The sequence below is a fragment of the Hemicordylus capensis genome, chromosome 4 (assembly GCF_027244095.1).
Source record: "Hemicordylus capensis ecotype Gifberg chromosome 4, rHemCap1.1.pri, whole genome shotgun sequence".
In the NCBI taxonomy this organism is placed as follows: Eukaryota; Metazoa; Chordata; class Lepidosauria; order Squamata; family Cordylidae; genus Hemicordylus; species Hemicordylus capensis.
The window spans coordinates 101,953,204-101,975,111 of NC_069660.1; the positions used below are offsets into that span (position 1 = coordinate 101,953,204).

Below are 21,908 nucleotides of genomic sequence, written 5' to 3' on the forward strand. Positions count from 1 at the left end.
TATGCTGAATAATCACTGACTGCTAGTACTTACAGAAATCAATAGTAATAAATAGCATAGTACAATTTATGAGTTAACTGAGACATGCTTTGAGATAGCTGCTTACAAATGACACTTATTATCTAAAGTTACAAAAAAAACACCAATCCAAGTGTAAGTATTGCTTTGGGACTGTCCTTGTAGCTGGACTGGACATTATATGCTATGAAGAATATATGCTGGACTTTCCATTTGAGAGCAAGATCAGGGTTTTTTAAAATCCAATAATATGGTGCTTCAAGAAAAACTCATTTCAGGTTCTAAGAGTCAAACCAGATATGTTAAACATGTAATAATCTCTCCAACACAGCATTTTTTAAAAAAGATACAGCCACCTCAGGGTGAAGTGATCCATATCAGAACCATGATGTGTGAGGAAGATAGGTCTGATCCTTTCCCATCCCCCGTACTTTCCCCTCAATGAAAATCCTTCCCGACACTGCTGTTTGCCCCTGAATGTGCCACTGCCGGAAATTGTGGCACCGTGGACAAAAAGCAGATTCAGGACAGCAGTTTTTTGTGGGAAAGGGACAAACCTTTGCACAGGCCATCATCCCAGTCTGGGCTATGCCTCTCCCTATGGCAGCTATTGGTGAAATAAGAAGCAAGCACAGGAGATTCTATATTACATGGAACTGCTGCTGCTCCAGGTCTCATTTCCTCTCTCCCAAGGCATTTCTAGCTTTACACAATGCATATGTTCTCATTATGTCTTGGGTTTTCCCACTCATGCCTCAGAGCACTGGCTGTCAGCAGTAAAGGCAGGGAAACCTGACAACATCACATCACACATTGTATAAAACCAAATGTTACTGGGAACAGAAGAGATGGTGGCTGACATTTTCTGTAACCCTCTGGTAATGGAAGTGTTGGCGTTCCAGTGCATCGACCTTTTGCACCAACTATCCTAATGACCACTAGGGGCATTGGGAGTAGAGATAGTGAGTCAGGGTCTCCCTAGCTGTTCTACCTGTCTCTACTCTATGACCCCTGATATGACTCATCAGGTATTTCCTATGCTGAGTCAAAATCCCTTCCTTTCCTCTTAAGAGAGCAGATGGAAACATCTCTCTCCCTCCCTCCCTACCAATTCATTATTTAGTCCTATAGATTAGGATTCGGCCTTTCCTATCCAAAGGGTACTTCACCAACAAATACTTAGTATTTAATTGTACAAGAATCTCCATGTGTCTTCCCTAAATAGCTGCAACAACTAAACTCTGCCTTCTGCTCTGTAACTGGCGTGGGTAACTTATTTAGTGCTCTGCTTATTAACTGGAGATAAAAATTACGAGGCCTGCTGGGGGTGCAAGCAGCCTTCAGTGTCCCTGTGCTGAAAATATGCAGCAAACCAGGCAGGGAAGAGGAGGAGGGGTGTGTGTGTGATTTTCATGCCTCTCCCCTCCCTCTAAAAATCCTTTCCACTTGTATAAATATGTTCCTGAGGCTGCATGGCTGTCAGGAGCAGATTTACAAAAGCAAAAAGGGCATTCGGAGGGAGGGGAGATGCACAAACTGTCCCCCTCCCTCTGTGCTCAGTCCACTGTGCAATAAGCCTTCAATGCAGGGAAAATGAAGGCTCCTTGCAGAACCACAGCCCTCCTTCTGTTGCCAGAGGATAGTAGAGGATGTCAGCCATGGAATGCAACGTTTAGGCCCTTGGGACATTAATTGCTAATAAAGCCTTGTCACCTTAAGTGGCCCAGCGGGAAAATGCTTGACTAACAAGCAGAAGGTTGCCGGTTTGAATCCCCGCTAGTACTATATCGGGCAGCAGCAATATAGGAAGATACTGAAAGGCATCATCTCATACTGCACGGGAGGAGGCAATGGTAAACCCCTCCTGTATTCTACCAAAGAAAACCACAGGCCTCTGTGGCCGCCAAGAGTCAAAATTGACGGCACACTTTACCTTTACCTTTAACAAACAATACTGAGATCATGTAATAACCATAGCTTTAGCAAAGGGGCATCAGTGCTATTGGACTTATAGTTGTCCTGTTGTTCATGTGATGCTACATGAAGTCATATATTCTGTTCTCATGGAGCAACTAGGAGGGACTTTCTGACTGCCTTCACAACAACCAGAAATGGACTTTTAGGGTCCAGTGGAGCCCAACAGTACTAGACTCAATAGAGATGAGGAAACTGAGAGTGTATGTATCAGGCAGGTAAGACTTACCTGGCTTTGCCTTCTTTGCCATATACAGAGTGCCCTGTTTTCTGGCACAGAATGATAGCATCAGGCTTCCAGAATTATTAAATATCACAAAAATTATCCCATGTTATCTATACCTTCACTCAGGGCAACTGTAATTGGGCGGACGTGTCCAAAGAACACAGTTGCCAAGGAAACCCCTCCCCCCAAGAGGAACCACCAAGACTCCTCCAGTTGCCCCCTCAACTCGCCTCCCCACCATTTTCATGTGGGGCCTGGAGCAAGTCCCTCAGCCCCGCCCCCCGCCCCATGTCTTGCTGCCTCTGTCTCTTTCTCCATCTTTATCTCCTTCTCTGCTGCCACCATAATTTCCCCACTGGTGCTCACAGTGAGGAGCACATAGATAGGTTCCAATCCTACATGCCAGAGACAGAAAAAGCCCACCTATCTGCCATGAGCACCAGCTGGGAAATGGCAGCGACCATTCATGTGCCTGATGCATCAGGGCGCATGCGCGTCAACCATTTTCTGGCCAGCACTTGAGGTGGATAGATAGGCTGGAGGAACCAGTCCATCTATTTACTCCCCTCTGCGAGTGCCAAGGAGCAATGACGGTGGCAGCAGGAGGAGGAGGAGGAGACAGAGGTAGAGCAAGGAGGCAGATGGGCGACCGAAGGAAATAGTGGCATGGCAGGGTGCAGTGCTCCCACCCTTAAAATAGTGAGGAATGTCGGGCTTGGCAGGTTGGAAGACCCTCCAGAGCTCACAACGCCACTGCCTTTATTGAACCTGGAACAGCTTTGGTGCGATGTTGTCATCTTTTGAAGCACTTACCCTTTAGCATACAAAACTGCATACTTGATGCTGTCACTCTTGGAAAACACAGTGCTATTCCTCAGGGTCAGTCAACCTGCTTCTCTGTGCTTGTCAAAGAATAAATGCTTTGAGACCTCATAAATAAGCTCAAAGCTGAGACCTGCTTAAGAAGTGACTAGCAAACCTGACTTCTGAAAGTACAATTACTGTTAATAAAAGACAACACAATAATCTAACCACGGGGAGTTATTTGTGCCACTGTGCATAGGTTAAGGCTACAAAAAGCAGGTTTAAGAGACTGACTCATCTATTAGGAATGTATGCAAATAGCTGACATAGTTCCTCCATTCCATAAGTAGAGAAATCAGCAGTTATCAGCTACGATCATTGGCATATAAATTGGTTACAGAGTTGGCTAAAAGAATGAGTCTTTTGTTATCAATTTCTCATTCCCGCACATAGAATGTTCTATTTCCCTTTATGTATTCAGAGGCCGGTTGTGCTTTATGTGGGTCCGGAGGAGCTCTGCAATTTCCATGTGGGCAGATTTCACAGCTATGGACAAAGCAGAATTACCAGCCTACATGAAAAAGACAAAAAGAAAAGAAGATTATAATTATGTCAGTGCTCCTAGTCCTGCTACTTCCCCCTGACAATCAGAAGATCATATTTAAACCATAAGATCATATTTAGCTCATATTTAAATATTTAAAGAACGTTTACTTTCTACTTTAAGTAAAGTGGGGGGGACCCTCATATTTACAATAACAATGAAGCACCTGCTATAAGCAAACACGTTATCTCTTCTTAGATAGGACATGAGAGAATTCTCAGCCAATTTTGGTGACATTTATGAATCAGCATCTTTCAGAAGCATTCCAGGTTAAGTATGTGAAGGATTACAACAATCTCTTTTCACTCTATTAGTTTCCCATTTTGGCAGACCAATCCATAGAACCCTCCAATAGAACAAGCCTCATTTTGCAAAAAGGAAAAGAAAATAGGGGCTTTCTGGTGGTCGAAAAGAGTAGGTTGCTCATTAACACAGACTCTTTATCTCAACAGCATCACACTAAATTTCCTGTAGAATAAACATGGACTGTTTGTTGAAGGAAATGCTGATGGTCTCCAGCTGTATTAGTGTGAATGCAATTAGAGACATATTACAAGTCATGGCCCAGTCTCAGACTCACTTGGCTTGAAATGTCTGCTAAAGAACCAAGGCAGTTTAACTTTAAGACAAACCTTGACATGACTCATCTGGATCTAATTAATTATATAGAGCATTTTCTCTAGCTTCTGCCAATATAAGAAAAGTGCTTCCGGTGAAGTAAACCAAACTATGAAAGGAGGTAAATTGCTGCGTATTTAATCTACCTGGCAGCTTTTTAACCTATCTGAAATCAGCCCAACATAGGCTCAATTACATGGGGCTCAACTGGTAGACTTTGAGTGACACTTCCTTAAAAATCTGGAGTGATTTCCCACAAATTGTTTTGTTGCCCAAATCCCTAAATAGTTTTAATTACTGTGCGGAAAGAAAAATCAGTTTCTCTAGAAGTGAGAGCCAGAGAGGTTCAGTGGATGGACATGGATTCCAATCCCTGCCAAGCCACAGTCTTTGTGATCATATCTTTCCAAAAGATATGATTATATTTTATGATTATCAAAAGACAGGATGATCTCTATCTGGAAATAGACTGAAATAGAGAATCTATCTCACCAAGTTATTGTGAGGACAAGTCTATAAAGCACTTTGCTAATTTAAATAAAAGCTCAATAGATTCAAATAAAAGGAGAATTGCAGAGAAGTCTAGCTTCTGCCCCAAATCAAAAGAAACCAGGAACTTCCCTTGCCTGCCTTTTCAGTTGGGCTGTGTGGAATTTTCCAAGAAACATTTCACTGAAATCTGTTTTCCCAAACTGAGCATGTGTACATATATACTTCACTCAGAGTCTTGCTATATCATGAGTTTTGTAGTCTACAGTCCAAAGCAAGGAACTACATGCAGAATGAGGACTGCTGAGCTAACACAAGAGGATGGCTTAGTTGCGCCAGACTGGAAATGTATAACACTATAGTGCTCTTGCACAAAAGTTCCCACTCAAAGAAATGAGGCATGCTGCAGTTGCACAATGGAAAGTAGGCTCGAGGCTGCACAACACTGGTCTTGAATGTAAGCTCCAGACTTAGCGCAACTAGCTAGTGCAACAGCTTTATACTGGGGCACCTTCCTCCTGCCTGCGGTTCATTGCTTTGGATGTCGGCCACTGTATACAGCGCTCTTAGGATTGTTCTCATGCATGCTTATGTTGCTCACTGTTGCATTGCACCATATATTCATATAAGTTTACACCTAGTATGGTGGTCAGCTAAGACTACATAACCCATGATGTCATGTGAGTGTGAGGAAAATAAAAACATCCAAGAACTAAATTGTCTTTACAGCGACCGTATGCTCAAGGTCTTTTGCAAGTCAAGACCAGATCTGCCAGAAGTAATGCGGTTTTCAGTAAAATGCCTGTAATGTCAAAACAAAAGTTTGAATGTTGACTGAAATCACTGTTCTCTACTGCACATGATGCAAGCATGCATGTCTCTCACCTTGTCATTTAATGTGGTATCACAGCTTGGATGGGTCAAGAGAAGCTTTACAATCTCGATGTTACTGTACTGACAAGCAACCATTAGTGGTGACAACCCAGTGTCATCTTGAAGATTTATATCAGCACCGCATGACAACAAGGCTTTCACCATATCTTCTCTATCATGACTCACCCCCAGAATTAAGGCAGTCTGGCCTCCCTAGAAATCCCAGTAACAAGAGATATAATTAGTGTTTGCATATCATTTATTATTTTCTTCAGAAAAATTACCAATTAGCAATTAGCCCTTTAATGTGGGAATTGGCCAAACAGTGTGAAAGATGTAAGGAAGAAGGTGAAAAGTTAATGCCCTCTGTTCTTTAAGAAATGTGCACTCCCCATAACATGGTTTGCCCAAAGTTGGATGAGGTTCTGAAGTGTACTGGTGGCAGTCATTTTGTTGAAGTTCAGGAAATGCAAAACTCTGACCATGCTCCTGGTCTCTCTGCTGAGAATTACATGTACCTATTCTAATACAGAAACCTAAGTTAAACTGAGAGGGCTTGGCTTGTTACTAGATATGGGAACAATCTTTCAACTTAGTCCACTATAGTCACAAGTCCATTTTCTATCCTTCAGAGCCCATGCACACGACCGGGCAGGTGGTGGGCAGGAGAAAGGCTGTGCTCCACTTACCTTCTTCCAGATGATAATTTTAGGAGGGCTCACCGCTGCACACCTTGACGATCTGTACTGCTCCTGCTTCCCAGTCTCCAGGTATCCCACAATGCACCGCACACCGATAGCAGTGCATTGGGGGATTTCAACAGGAAATGGCTGATCTAGGTGCTTGCTCTGTGTCTACTCGGGCTAAACATAGCAGGAGGAGAAACACAGTCCTGGAGCCTGGGTTAACGGCGCACTGGAGCCGTTAACCCATGCTAAAAATCTAGGCTAGGTGGTGCTGCCCCGCCAGGATCAGGCCCAATCTGGGCAGTTCTCATGCACAGCCTAACCCAGGCTGTGCTTCCCTAGCCTGGGTTAGGCTGTGCTTGAGAAAAGCCTCATGGTCTACTCTGATGGCTCAAACCACACCCTCCTTAGAATGCAAACTTTCTTAACCCTGCTTTCCACTTTTTGTTTCTGTAGAACAACAGCAGTACAAGATATAGATCCAGCCCATCAATAGCATACCTGCTAAAGTTGAAAACTTTTTCCTTTTATACTTCAGTGAACTGAGCTGGTTAGTGAGTATTGGAAGCCTAGGGGTTTTGGTTCATGTTAGCAAAATTTTATATTTCAGGGTGACAATGCTGACTCAACAACTTAAGAAATAATATTGGATATCCATAATCATATGAAAAAAGCTCTTTTTGTCTATGTAGTTATTGACACTTGAAAAATGAAATATAGTGAAAGACTTTAATATACCTGACTTGCCCTTATGTTAACATTGCCTTCTTTCAACAGGTTTGTGACTACTTCCATCTCTTCATCAGTCTCTGCTGATGCTAGTGGTGTGATCATGACTGCTGTATACCCGGCTTTATTTTGATGGTCCACATCACAGACACCTAAAGAAAATATACATTTTTTTCATTTATGTCCACCAGCAGTCAGAGAAGCACAAAGTAAGGCAATATTTATTAGTTGTGATCACCCAAGAAGCCAAGACTTTTCTGCTCAACTCAAGTTTCTAAGGATTCAGGATGGGATTTTAATTCACAGAGCCATATTTTGCAGGGGACATGCAAGTCTTCTTTTAGGACAAGGGCTTAGAGACAAAACATGGAGCCAATATGAGAAAAATGAACACAAACATATCTCATGGAGGTTTCTCAAAGGTTGTCTGGATTGTGCATGGCTTATGTAAGCACTTTTCACATTCCTTTTTACTGGAATAGCAATCATTCAACTTATGTCAGCTTCTAATTTGTTTAGATATTTGAAAGGAAAAGAACCAAGGGCTCAAATGAGATCAACAGTAAAATTGAGGGCTCTTGACTGACCCCACTTCCATCCCAAATGAAGGTCCAAACCAGATGTACTGGCAGTGTCATAGAAAGGAAGAATGATGTACATATGGGAAGAAATCCTTAGCCCCACCCAAGTGTTTCTTTCATGAATGCAAAATGATATGTAAATAGTAACAACGTTGTGATCGCTGGTCAGCACAGGTTAGCAGAGTGAAAAGCTCCCTAGAGGAATACAGTGATCAGTATGTGACCCAAAATAGTTTGCTAGGAAGTGCACTTGAAATATCTGTGAGGAATATTTGATTCAATATGTGCCTTAAATAGGTACTATGAGTAGTATGAATGAGGTACTATGAGTGCCATACTAGGAAGAGGTATGCTTGGTTTGTGCTGAAGAAATAAGGAGAATATACATTGGATGACGTCCTAACAAACTGTGCACGTTAGGAGGCTCTGTGGGGACGTGACGGGGCCTGAGTGCCACTTCCCCAGTCCTGAGGGCGAGCAACATGTTTCTTCTCCTACAGAGTGCTTGTGGGGCAGAGCTGGGAAGTTTCATCCTCTGGCACAAGAGGGCACACAGAGGGCTGTGGGAGCTGTGTGCAGACCCCCATCACATTCCCACAGAGGCTCCTAACTCATGTGTTTTGTTAGAATGTTAGCCACTAGATCCAGCTCAATTGGGACACTTTGCTTGTATTCCCTTCTATTATGCATTGATGGTCCTAACTTCAAGTAGTACAAAAGTAGGACTGCAAAAGCAGAGGCATAGCTAGGGGAGACGGGGCCCATGTTCATCCTTCTCTCTGGTGGTCCCCCAGAGTGAGGGAGACAATGAAGAAAATCGGGTGGAGCTGGATGGCCCTCAGGAGCTGGGGGCCCGTGTTCTTTGAACCCTTTCGCTCAATTATAGCTACGCCCCTGTGCAAAAGGAAATAGGTGAGTAAAGCATGGGAAAAGTTTGAAGAAAGCAGTTTAATCAGTATAAGTATAAAGTATAACGTATACTTTTGCAAGTATAAAGTCTGAGGTTTAATCTCAGACATCTTTAACTAACAGTAGAACCATTAGGAAAGAACTCTACTTGAAGAGTAGCAGTTAGAAAGTACAGGACCTTACATACAGCACAGCGCCCCACCAATCCAAGAGAGGGGCACATATGCGTATTCCATGCCTCTCCAAATTATGTCCACCCTGCTAATAGGTTTGGAGAGGCTCTGTCACTACTAATGTTGCTGTCATTGCTGAAGTGAAGAACCTGCCATTGGGAATAATGGGAGGTTTGTCACTGCAGCCTGCCATTGGATACAGTTTGGAGAGGCACTGAATGAGCGTGTGCACCATGCTCTTGGATCGATGGGGCATTGCACTGTCTCTAAGCCATTGTCCTGCATCACTGCTAGCCTTCCAGAACATGCTATTATTTTCCTTCTTTCACAGACTTGTAATGAGTTAGTTTTTAAACTCAATGTGTAGCTTTGAATATAGTTGCCTGGGGGCATCTACCCAAAGAACAAAACAACCTTGTTTCAATATTCTGGGGTGGCTTGAAAGTCTTAGTGCAACAATTGGTTTATAGACACATATGATAATACGGCATTTCCCTAACATTTTACAGATTGTCATGCCAACGAGGAAGTCAAAGAGCCTCTTTCTTCTTGCTGGAAAATACATGCATGAATTTACTGGATAAAAATCTCAGAAAGACATTTTACTCTTTCACATCTGACCTTACTATTCAGTCATTATAGAATGCAGTTATATTACTGAGTTTTAGTTTCCTATTGCAGTCATAAACCCTTGTAAGACACAATTCATGATTATTTAGTACTAGCTGGCCAGGGTGCAGAGCATCTGCGCCTTGGGTTTGCCCCTCGTTCTTAGCCCTCCTCCCTTGTTCATGGCCCTCCCCCTCCTCTTCCCTCCCCCTTGGCTCTTTCCCTGTTCTCAGCCCATTTTGGGCTGCCTGCCTGTCCACCACTTTCTCTCCCGCCCTGCCACCACTTTCTCTCCCTGCCACTTCCCACCCTGCTGCTTCCTCGCCACCACTTTCTGCACCCCTCCACCACTCCCCCCCCCGCTGTTGCTTCCTCCCGCCCCTGGTGCCGCTCCCCACCCTGGACCACTTTTCCTGGCACCTCTATCTCTTGCCCGTCCATCCTTTCCCCAGAGCTGCTTTCCCTCGCCCATCCATCTTTGGTGCTTTCCCTTGCACCACTTTCCCTGCCACCTCTTTCTCTCCCTTGTCCGTCCTCAGCACTTTCCCTTCCACCTCTTTCTCTCTGCCATTTCTTTCACCCATTCGCTTTTCCCCAGCAGCTCGCTCACGAACTCTCACGAGAGCTGCCACGCATGGGATTAGCGATGGGTACATCTTAGATAAATATATAGATAGCTAGTAATTCCTACTGTGGATATTACAAGTTTATGATCAGCCAGATCTATATTTGAGAGCCAATTCATCCATATAGTGAATACACTTGCCACATGCATACAGGTACTGTATATGCAGGGCTAAACACCATAAAGTGTGAAAAAGATACATGTCTCCGAATACTTGGACACACACACTGGGGCTATTCTCATGAGCAGCAAAAATTGGGCTAGGAGAGCCTAGCCTGATTTTTGCTGCTCGTGTAAACCACCGGACTCGCAGGCAAGCCTAGTGGCTTACAAGTGGCTAGCCCACTTTTGTAGCCCTCCCCTAAGCCTGGGTTTGCGGAGCGAGTGGGCCGCAAACCTGGGCTTCCCGATTGTGAGCAGCCGTGGCTACTCACGAGTAGACCCCTGGAGGGGAGGCAAAAAGCCGCCTCCCAGCTCTGGGGGTCTCCCTAGTATGCCCTGTGCACTCGTGCGGCTGCGCGGCTCCCAAGCTTCCCAGCCCCCGCTGGCTCCGTCATGGAGCCAGCAATTGTGTGGGTGGCCAATCCAGCTGCCCAGGGCTCCCGCTCTGATCGCTCTCCCCGCTCTGCTGCAGAAACCGGGTCTCACTGATTGTGAGACTCGGCTCACTGTTTGTTGCCTATAGTGTGAACTGACTCTCCAATTAGTTGGATTTAAAGACTCTACCTTACTGCTGTTCGATTGTATGAGTTGCTTCAAAGATGAACATACTGTATGTGGGAGAAGATTTCAACAGAAGCATTGGACTAATAATACGAAAAGCAAGGGCAACAAGTTTGCATTCAATGAGGAATGAACTGGAAGCAAGCAAGCAAGCAAGCAGAAAGAAAGAAAAAGAACCACTGCTGAGGCCCATGTACAGGCAAAGCAAAATCAAGGCATAATGAAGGAAAGCCAGAGAAAAGATTGCAGTAATCATGCCAAAAGAAGAGAAGAACTAGACTGGGCATTAAGAATAAAGATGAAAAGGCAGTCAAGGAAGGCACTGAACACACAACAAACCGAAAAAGAATCTTCAGCTCCAAAAAGCAATTAAGGGGTTCTTACCTGTTTCTAAAAGAAGCTTCACAATCCGAAAGTTGGAATGAGAAACACTGTAATGAAGTGCTGTATTTCCATTCCCATCAGCTAAGTTTACAATTATGTTCTGTAACTGTGGGTGAATTGCCTCGACTTCTTGGAGATACACTGCAACAATTTCCGGGCTGGAGGATTTCCTGCTTGAGATTCGGAACCACTCCTGGCAGATGGTGCTTAAAGTGTGTCTCTAAATAGACCAACATTTTATTTCAGTAATGAAACTCTCCTCAGTGTGAAAACCTCCTCACAATTGAAATCCCAACCAAATTGCCCATTGATCCTATGGGAGCTGAGTAAGCTCTCAAAGACCCCAGCCTATGTGTGTAAACTGCTTCTACTGAACACTGGAGACTGAAGTGATAGACTTCAAACACTCTATTGTGTTTTTAAGTGATAGGATAGCTCCAACTGTCAGGGTACCCAAGATCTTCAAGCCCTTAAAGCAAGGCTCCAAATGCCTCCACCCCCTCTTTACTTGAAGTGTGCAGCAGTAATCTGATATGGCCAGCCAGCAGGTGTAGAGAGCCACTCCTCTTTTTTCCACACTGAATTTGAAAAGGAAGAGAGAGGGAGAGAAAGAGATGCAGTGGAAGTGGAACAGAGGAGAAGGGCTAGACCATCTCCCTACCTCTCTTCTACTTCCTCTTCTGCTCTGTCCTTCTATTCTTCTTCCTGTTCAAATACAAGCAACTAGGAACAGCTCTTTGGGCCCTACTCTAGCCCACCACATGCTGCTGAGCCAAGCAGTGGTGGTGGTGGGCAGGCAGGGGGAGGAAGAAGGAAAAGTGGGCGCAGCACACACACACATCCCTTCAATAATCACCTGAGATGATTGCATCAGTACATCTCACCTGGAGGCCAGCCCTGCTGACTGTGGTATCTGATCTGAGCTATTGCTTCACAAACACAATTTCTCACTTGCTGTTGTAGTCATTGAGGCTGTTTTCATGACTACCCTAATCCAGCCTGGGGCAACCTAGCCAGGGTTAGGCTGGTTGTGAGAAGCAGTAGGATCCTCACGGATCCCTCCACTCCCCACCCGCCTAAACTTCTTAAGAAACCCGGCTATTAACTGAGGCTAAGGCTGTGCTTGCACCCTTATCCTGGCTACTGGGTATCGTGTGTCCTCGGGCTAAGTTCGGACTGAGGAGACACAGAAACAGGCACATAGAGATTGCAAGAGATTGTGCTTATAATAGTATTTTTGGATTTTGAAAAGAGGGGCTCTGTTAATCACAGAGTGCCTTTGAGCAGTTACTGCTAGTTTTTCAGTAATGTCAAAAATTCTCATTGTGATGTGATTCATTTCTTATATGTGTTCAAAGAGAACCAATTAAAATGTAACTGAAAAATACCAGTACCAGTAATTTGTCCTTGGTGGTCCTTATTTCCGACAGCTGTTTGCTCAGGATCTGGCATCCTTTCAGAAAATCTGCAGAGGGTTTAAATCTGAAAATGAAGAACATCTTATGGATTCACTGTAGGAAATAAATAGCACAAGAGCTTCATGGTTGAATAGGAATTTGAACCCAGGTCTGCTAGGTCCTAATCTGGTATGCTAACCATTACACGGCACTGACTTTCAATATTTCTGGTACGTGAGAAGGGCAGAATTTGTTTTGATCAGGGCATGTCCCAATGGCCATATCCAGCTTGCCAAGGTCATTTCTCCCAGAAAAAAGTGTTTCCCCCAATAACAAGAATTAGTATGCCAATTCATGTGTGGGTATACAGTGGCATGCTGGGGTAAGGCCTTGACAGGGCAGACAACCCACTGCTTTCACCTGTCTTTTTTTATTGCCAGTTTTGACTACTGGCATGCAACATACATTAGTTAGTCAGCTAATCCAGAGTTCAGGCAAAGATCCACACATAAATGCATCATGTGCTCTTCAGGTAAGAATATACTGCAAAAATGCATACTGATAAAACTATTCCTCTGTGAGAGACACAAATCAGCATAAAAGCCTAAATGGAACCACCAATAATATCATATCTTTACTGGTAGACTATTGCCACAGAAGCCAATCAAAACTATTGTTTCTTTCAACATATATTGATATATCTATTGATGGCAGAGGGAAATGGTTTTTCAGAGTAATGTGGAAGAGAAGCCACGATTGCTTGCCTCACCTGAAGTCATTGTACACGTTCATATAAAATCTTGGTTTGCCATTCCAGTTCTGATTACCTCTCTATCTTGTGCTGAGAGCTTGCTCTTGAGGTTCCTTCTAGTTCTTCTGGATCTTTATAGTCTCTTCTCATATTCTGGGAAGTTCCAGATGCTGGATGTTCACCTTCAGTGCCATCATCCTGCCATTTATGTTCATCATGGCCATATTTCCTCTCAGTTTCACTATCTGAATTCCCTTCTGAGGTGCTTTCATCACAACTTGAATCTTCACTGGATGTTGTTTCATAACTGAGTGAGGACACCAGGTGTTATTATTCAGCTTTTCATCGCTTAACAACTAAAGAGCTTAAACTAGTGGATCCAAAACATGCTTAACTTTGAAATCTCAAGCTGGTTTTGAGAGGTCAAAGCCATGGGGAAGTCATGGGGGTTTGTTTTAATTCTTCCAGATATAAGGTATTTCAGGTTCATGTTCAAGCAATTTGCAGGTTGCTGCTTATCACAGCAAATAACCCTTAGGTTCCAGGGTATGGTATGAGGCTCATGATGAAACCATCTTGCTAAAGCTAAGCAAGTCGGCAAGCTGCCCAGTGGGAGCACATCACACCCATTTTGAAAGAGCTGCACTGGATACCAGTTTGTTTCCGGGTCCAACTCACGGTGCTGGTTTTGACCTTTAAAGCCCTTAACAATTTGGGCCCAGGATACCTGAGGGCCCAAGGGTTGCTGCCCCGTTAACAAGGTCATCTGAGGGGGCTCTGCTCCCAGTGCGGACAATGAGCGAGGCTCGGTTGTGGTGCACGCGGGACAGGGCCTTCTCTGTTACTGCCCCCAGAATGCTCTCCTGGTGGCTATTCGTTCCTCAGTCTCCATCACAGCTTTTTAGAAAGCATGTTAAATCGTGGCTTTTTACCCAGACTTTTATTTGATTGTCTCTGCTGCTGCTCTTTGTACTCTGTATTGCTTTTATGCTTTTTAAATTTTTAATCAGATTTGTGTTATATTTTTAGCTTAATATTTTAATTGCGTCTTTTTTACAATCTTGTTTTAAAATTTTGCTGTAAACTGCCTTGGGATTGTTTAACGAAAGGTGGTATATAAATTTAACAATAAATAAATAAGTCTAGATCTGGTCATTGTCCAGATGAGTGCCTGCGGAACTCTACGTATGCTGCCTTAAATTCCATGATAGAAGAAAGGCTAAACATAAATGTACTGAATAAAACATAACAGTACTGGCCTCTTACAGGAGTGGTGGTCTCAGTAACATCTTCTATGTACTTGATGCTTGCTTGCTAACTATCCAAGTATGGCTGAACAATAGTTCCATGAACAATGTTGCTCCTTTTCGTGACTATTAGGTCGCATATATATAACAATATCCATAGAAGAGACTCTCCACTGATCACAGATGACAACAGGAAAACCTGACAGGAAATTCTATGTGGACAGCTATGCACATGATACTGAAATCTGGCTCATTACAAGGCTGACATTTAAAACTGGTACCAAAGCAATCTTAACCTGTGCAAATAATAGCTTTCTGATTTATGTACCTACAACACATTTTTTCATAAATTAATATGTCAGAGTTCAATGATCCATCTAGACCAGAACAATTCCTTACTGCCTAGTTCTCATTCTTTGGTTAGACTGAGACTCAGGAAGCAAAGCAAAATATCTCCAAAAATATTAGCATATTTATTCCCTTTATTGATGTTGATGGTAAAATTCCCACTTGCTTTTTTTCATATTTGCTTCTGACCGTGTCATGTTTATTTGATTTTGATTATTATTTGATTTTGATCTGCCTTCATGTATTACATTATTTATTCTGTAACTTTGTTCTGTATTTTGTACAGAACAGAATATAGTTCTTTATTCTGTAACTTTATTTAAGAATAAAGTTCTTTATTCTGTAAATTTGTGATCAGTCCCCTCAGTTAATGTCCTTTAGCCAGTAGCCCAGTAATCTGCTTTGTTGTTTTATTGATATTAATATTCATTATTGCTCTCATATTGTTGTACCTGTATTGAAATACAAGTACAAAAATATGTATTTCATTTAAATAACACTTAACATTCTAGTCTTATGAGAGACGGATAGTTACCACCCCCTTCTCATAACACCAGGGGTCATCCCATGAAACTGATTGCCAAGAAATTTAGGACTGACAAAAAGAAGTACTTTTTCACACAATGCATAATCAGCCTTTGCCACAAGATGTGATGACAGCCAACAGCCTGGATGGCTTTAAGAGGGGTTTAGTTAAATGCATGGAGGACAGGTCTATCAGTGGCTACTAGTCTGAGGGCTACAGGCCACCTCCAGCCTCAGAGGCAAGATGCCGCTAAATACTAGTTGCAGGAGATTAACAGTAGGGGAGAGAGCATGCCCTTAGCTCTTGCCTCTGGGCTTCCCAGAAGCAACTGGTTGGCCACTATGTGAAAAAGGATGCTGGACTAGATGGGCCTTGGGCCTGATCCAGCAGGGCTGTTCTTATGTTCTTAAATATGCTTGTCTCAATAAAAACAAAGTTTTCAGCTAACTTCACAAACTCATGCATATGAGACATGTGGACATGTGAATATGTGGACTACTGGACAGATCTGGATCAGTTCTCCAACTTCTATGAACTTGGAACCTTGAGTCATGAAAGGCAATAATGCTGTAGGCTAACTGAGGCGCCTTTCAAATGATCCCAGAGGAATTAGTTTCACACCATATGAAAGCATACACCTGTGCTTTCATAGGGTGTGAAGCAAATTCCACTGGAATCATTTGAAAGATTTCCACTAACCTTAGTTTATTTGGCTCAGGTGATAGTTCCAATAATAATAATGGAAGAGATCCATTATTCAGTTTAGTAGCAATTCCCAGATCACGTGCTGAGGCCCAGTAGGTGGTGTTGGGAGGACCTAATGAGATGTTTGGTAAGATACATACTGACATAGGTAAGTCTAGACTCAGCCTATTCTGTGATCATCTTGTGAGACCACCTCTTCAGTTATGTGCTCCACCCATTCTTGGTAGCACTGGCCTCCCCAATACAGCCTAGAGCAGTGTTTCTCAACCACCGGTCCGTGGACCTGTGACAGTTCGTGAGCTGCTGGGTACCGGTCCGTGAGGGTGCCGGTCCCTCACATGTAGAGGGGTGGGGCCTGGGATCCACAGAGCCTGGGCAAGCTCTCCAGAGCTCATTTATAGGCAGGCAGCCCTTGTTGCTGGATAATGTTAATTTAGCTTCTTCAAATGAACATTATCCAGCAAGGAGGAGTGCCTGGAAATGAGCTCTGGAGAGCTCCCAGTGGTGGCCCCTACCGGAACAAAATTGTTTTGGGGGGCCTGGGGTTGGTGGAGAGTGACCCCCTAGACTAACTGCTGGTCCGGGAAACTGCACACGAAGAATGTATCGGTCCATGACTCCAAAAACATTGAGAAACACTGGTCTAGAGATCTCTCTGTGCCAACACCAAGTAGTTGTTGGGAGTAATAGTTCTCATTGTACTGGCCAGAGCAGTCAGCACTTGCACACAACTTTCTTTCTCCTGATGTTACTCTTACCTCTTCCCTTTCCTAAGATTCCTCTATGTACCCCCACCATTGCTATCAGTGGCAGTGTTCTCTGTAACAGGGATTCCCAGATGTGGTTGACTACAACTCCCATAAACCCCAGCCAAAGGCCATTGCAACTGGGGATTATGGGAGTTGTAGTCAACAACATCTGGGAATCCCCATTACAGGGAACACTGATCAGTGGCCTTTATGCCTGCTCAGGCAGGGGAAGGAAGAAGATTGTAATCTTCATTGTCAGCTTTTGGAATGGCAACAATAGCCTGTGAAATTTACTAGAAGTAGACATGCCAAAAAAGTTGTGTATCTTTTGTAAAGAAGTCTTGGGCTTAGGAATACAGATGACAAACTATCACGTGGTGGTAGCCAAATATAAACTCACCATAAGGTTACTGTAACCACATGGGGTAGTGGTCATCTACAGCCTTCAGTCACATGGTGAAGTCAAATTCTAGTACAGGCCTGCTATTGTCACCTATAAAGTTTGATGCAGGCGATGGTGAAAATTGCTTCATCATATGGTCAATGCTACAGATGTCTGGCTCACTGCATAGTCTGAGTCATCTTGCTATGAGATTACAAGTAACTACTATGTGCAAAGCAGTCATCTAAATTCATCTGAATTTGAAGCTGTGGGCTGTGAATTATGAAAGATTTGATTTATAAGAACAAGTGGACTAATCCTACTTAAAACCAACTGGCTTTCTTCCTTGGAAACCAAGTGCTGTGGAGTCTCTTAAGATGTTTTAGATCCTCATGAGGATCAACATCAACCTGTTCAATATTAAGGCTGTTCTCTAGGGCAGCCCAGCCTGGGTTGGGCTACTTGTGTGGAGCTCCGGGATGAAGCCCAATCCCAGCATTGCCCTCACAGGTAGCCCAATTTTTTTACCCTGGCCTTTAGCCAGATTTAAGGGGTCATGTATGTGATTGGACTGCATGCAACCCGAGCATGCACAGAATCAGACACCTAGAGCACCCAGCTCACGAGGGATTCCCCGCAATGCACCACACTTGTCATGTGGTTCATTACATAGGAAGCTACCTTATACCAAGTCAGACCATTGGCCCATCTAGCTCAGTATTGTCTACACCAGGGATTCTCAGCGTTGGGTCCCCAGATGTTATTGGACTTCAGCTCCCATAATCCCCAGCCAATGGCCACTAGGCCTGTGGATTATGGGAGCTGAAGTCCAATAACATCTGGAGACCCAATGTTGAGAATCCCTGGTCTACACAGACCAGCAGCAGCTTCTCCAAGATTAGAGGCAGGACTCTCTCAGACTTATCTAGGAGATGCCAGAGAGGGAACTTGGAATCTTCTTCATGCAAGCATTCAGATGCGGCCCCATCCCTTAAGGGGAATATCTTACAGTGTTCACATGTAGTCTCCCATTCAAATGCAAACCAGGGCAGAACCTGCTTAGCAAAGGGAACAATTCATGCTTGCTACCTCAAGACATGCAGTGCTCGGAGCAGCACTGACTGTATTGGTTTCACCAAAGACGGACATACAGGTGAAACTCGGAAAATTAGAATATCGTGCAAAAGTCCATTAATTTCAGTAATGCAAATTAAAAGGTGAAACTGATATATGAGACAGACACATTACATGCAAAGCGAGATAAGTCAAGCCTTAATTTGTTATAATTGTGATGATCATGGCGTACAGCTCATGAAAACCCCAAATCCACAATCCCAGAAAATTAGAATATTACATGGAACCAAGAAGACAAGGATTGTAGAATAGAACAATATCGGACCTCTGAAAAGTATAAGCATGCATATGTATTCAGTACTTGGTTTGGGACCCTTTTGCAGCAATTACTGCCTCAATGCGGCGTGGCGTGGATGCTATCAGCCTGTGGCGTTATGGAGGTGTTATGAGGTGTTATGGAAGACCAGGATGCTTCATTAGCGGCCTTCAGCTCTTCTGCATTGTTTGGTCTCATGTCTCTCATCCTTCTCTTGGCAATGCCCCATAGATTCTCTATGGGGTCAGGTCAGGCGAGTTTGCTGGCCAATCAAGCACAGTACACTGTATACTTTTCAGAGGTCCGATATTGTTCTATTCTTCAATCCTTGTCTTCTTGGTTCCATGTAATATTCTAATTTTCTGGGATTGTGGATTTGGGGTTTTCATGAGCTGTACGCCATGATCATCACAATTATAACAAATTAAGGCTTGACTTATCTCGCTTTGCACGTAATGCGTCTGTCTCATATATCAGTTTCACCTTTTAATTTGCATTACTGAAATTAATGGACTTTTGCACGATATTCTAATTTTCCGAGTTTCACCTGTAGATTGTCTGAGGGCGGGAGGTAGGAAGGCCTCCCCACCCCGCACCACCTTTGCCGCCCTGGGATCAGTTGTGGGAATACCTTTAATGTGTGCTACACACAATTCCAAGCACGAGTCCCTTAAGTAAAAGGTTTGGGAACCTGCCTTAAAGAGAGGTCTCCTTTTATTTTAAAAAGGCACATGAGCAAGAGAATGAGGCTGTTCTCACACACAGCCTAACCCAGGCTAGGGCAGCGCCGCCTAGCCCCACTTTGTAGCCTGGCTCTTAGTCAAGGTTAAGGGCTTGAGTGAGCCCTTCACCCGGGCTCTGGGATCGTGTGTTTGCTGGGGGGTTGTTTAGCCCCATTGGACACAGAGATGGGTGCCTAGAGTGGAATCCCCCAATGCTTAAGAATCCCTCAATGCATCGCGCATGTTGTACCGTACATTGTGGGATCTCTGGAGGCTGGGACACGTCATCGCAGCCTCTGGAGCTCTGCTCTTAGCCCCAACGGACACAGAGATGAGTGGCTAGAGCGAGCACCCATCTCCTAGGGGAATCCCCCAATGCATCATGTGTGTCTCTGGAGGCTGAGACACACTGAACTGGGCTCCAAAGCTCCACACTGCAGTCACGCAGCTTGTATTGCCTGGGAGCACAATCAGCACTTCCAGAAATAGGCAGCAGTCATCTGGGGGAAACATGAGTTAAATCAGCCTTCTGCCCCACCCATCAACCGCCCCACCAACCCAGTCATGTGAATGACCTCAATATCTGTTCAGACTGGATATAAATAACACTTTTGTTTCTCACCACAGAAATTAAAATATGTATATTTACGACATCTGTTTCCTTTAGCATGGCTACTTTTGCTTGTTGTAGGGCCTAATACTTATTTCGTGGAAAATGTACAATTTCGTTGTTAAAATTTGTGCTGATTTTGTATTTTCTGTGCAAATAACTTCATTCTTCATGGATATTACTGAGGTAATGTCCAATATTTTTATTAATCATATGTTCCCCATTGCTTCCTTCCAGCTTTTACAGCAGTTTCTCCGATGTCAGAATGCAGGAGGAATAAATAAGACTCTATTTAATATGGTAACGTTCTCTTATCTCTCTTCTGATACACACAATGGTACCATTATATGAAAAAGGCAGTTTTGTCTCTTCAATTGATGCTTACCCACCATTTACCCCAACAAACTGAAGGTTCTTTTTGGTGCCGTTACCTCCTGAATGGAAACCAGTGTCTTTCTTTTTCATAATAGATTTAAGACTTGTGCTTGGAGAGATTTCTAATAGAGATTAAAAACACAGAATATCAAAAACATTACAAGAGTTTCTCATTCTTAATTTTCTAAAATATTTTTAACAAGCTAAAAATGGTACCGCCGTCTTCCATTTAAATCCCACTTCTAAAACTGTCCTGCTACAGTTTTTGCCCATGCGTAGATATGCAGATGTGTTACAGCAGTTTTCTGGGGCTTTTGGCAAATGTCAGCATTCTTCTTTGTGCCATCACACTGATGGGATCATCAGTGTCTTTGCAGAGCCACTTTGGAACATTCTAGAGCTCTAGCTCCCCAGCAAAGGAAAGTACCCATGCTTAAAAGAGTATATTTTTCAGACTAACCACAGCATTGTGAAACATAAGGAGGAGGCCAGAAATTGCTTGTACCAATGAATACGTACTTCTGATGAATGAATACATACTTCATACTAGCAGTGACAACACTGGTGCAATATATCAGACTATGATAATACTCTGTAGTCTTCCAGATGCAGTTAAAATGGAGGGTTCAGAAGCCTATAGAACTCAGGGGGAAACATGACAAAGAAAGACAAATGCATCACAGAGGAAGAGAAAAAGAGACAGTACCTATTTCATTGTCTCACGAGATTTAAAAGTGGAGGTGAGTGGTGTCACTGATCTGTCGCTCTTTAATGTAAGACTACTAGTAATTAAAACAGAAACCATCATTCAGTTAATTCGAGGCATCTGGACAAGTGGTGGCACGGATGGTTCTGATCAATAATTCTGTCCACCACCAGCCTTGGACTGGATTAGGTGGAGTGGCAACACTGTAAGAACATGCTACATATTAGATAGCTTTTTGGAATATGTGGCCTGTTCTTTGTAACACTAAATGCATGTTCATTGTGTCTGAGATCTGGAATAGGTTTGAGATTTGATTGGTATACCTCCCAGCCTCATCTTCCAAATAGAAATTGGTGCTGAGGTAGCCAAACTGGTCCAGACTGAAGCTCATCCTTATTGTCTTGGGTAGTTTTAACATGGGATTTCATAGCCTTCATGACAACCAGAAGTCTTTTTCAGGTGACAACTATTCCAGCACATAAGTGGTGTCTTTGGTTGATTTGAGGTTTTCCAATGGCATGGAAATTGACATGATGCATTTTGAAGGGGTTAAGGAGACACAATTGTCATAGTGGTTTCATTATACCTAGGGCTTGGAACACCATCTCTTAAACCTCCCATGAGGGTGGCTTACATTCTGTGCAGCACACTGCTGATCCAAGGGAGAGGCACATTCTCTGTTTCCACACCACTCTAAACCCCACCAGTGCTGCTTCTAAAGGTGGGGAGGCTCCATGCCTACTTAGAAGCACACCTTGCACTTCCAATGGTACTCCAATAAGAATGATGGGTGTACTATCACACACAATGATGCACTCCTTAATCAGCGTAGAATCCCACCACCACCTTTGGAAGCACCACATGCAGTGTTTAAGGTGGTTGGAAACAGTGAATGCAACTCTCCCTTCGATTGGCAGCTCACTGCACAAAACGTAAGCCAAAGTTAGACTGCTTGGCCTATAGGAACTGATTGGC

General features: G+C 43.6%; 1 protein-coding gene across 5 annotated transcripts in view; it reads right to left on the reverse strand.

The window, feature by feature from the left end:
- Positions 1–2,520: 2,520 nt before the first annotated feature.
- Positions 2,521–21,908, reverse strand: part of KANK4 (KN motif and ankyrin repeat domains 4) — a 58,013-nt gene continuing 38,625 nt past the window's right edge. For 4 of the 5 annotated variants that reach the window (XM_053313399.1, XM_053313398.1, XM_053313400.1 and 1 more), the window contains exons 4-10: positions 20,238–20,349; positions 13,250–13,480; positions 12,420–12,507; positions 11,026–11,245; positions 7,031–7,173; positions 5,619–5,819; positions 2,521–3,593 (exon numbers count right to left, since the gene is read on the reverse strand). In XM_053313399.1, the coding sequence (XP_053169374.1) occupies positions 3,492–3,593; positions 5,619–5,819; positions 7,031–7,173; positions 11,026–11,245; positions 12,420–12,507; positions 13,250–13,480; positions 20,238–20,349 (1,097 nt within the window). In that variant the 3' untranslated portion in view covers positions 2,521–3,491. The remainder of the gene's footprint in view (positions 3,594–5,618; positions 5,820–7,030; positions 7,174–11,025; positions 11,246–12,419; positions 12,508–13,249; positions 13,481–20,237; positions 20,350–21,908) is intronic. The other variant, XM_053313401.1, reaches the window with a different exon arrangement.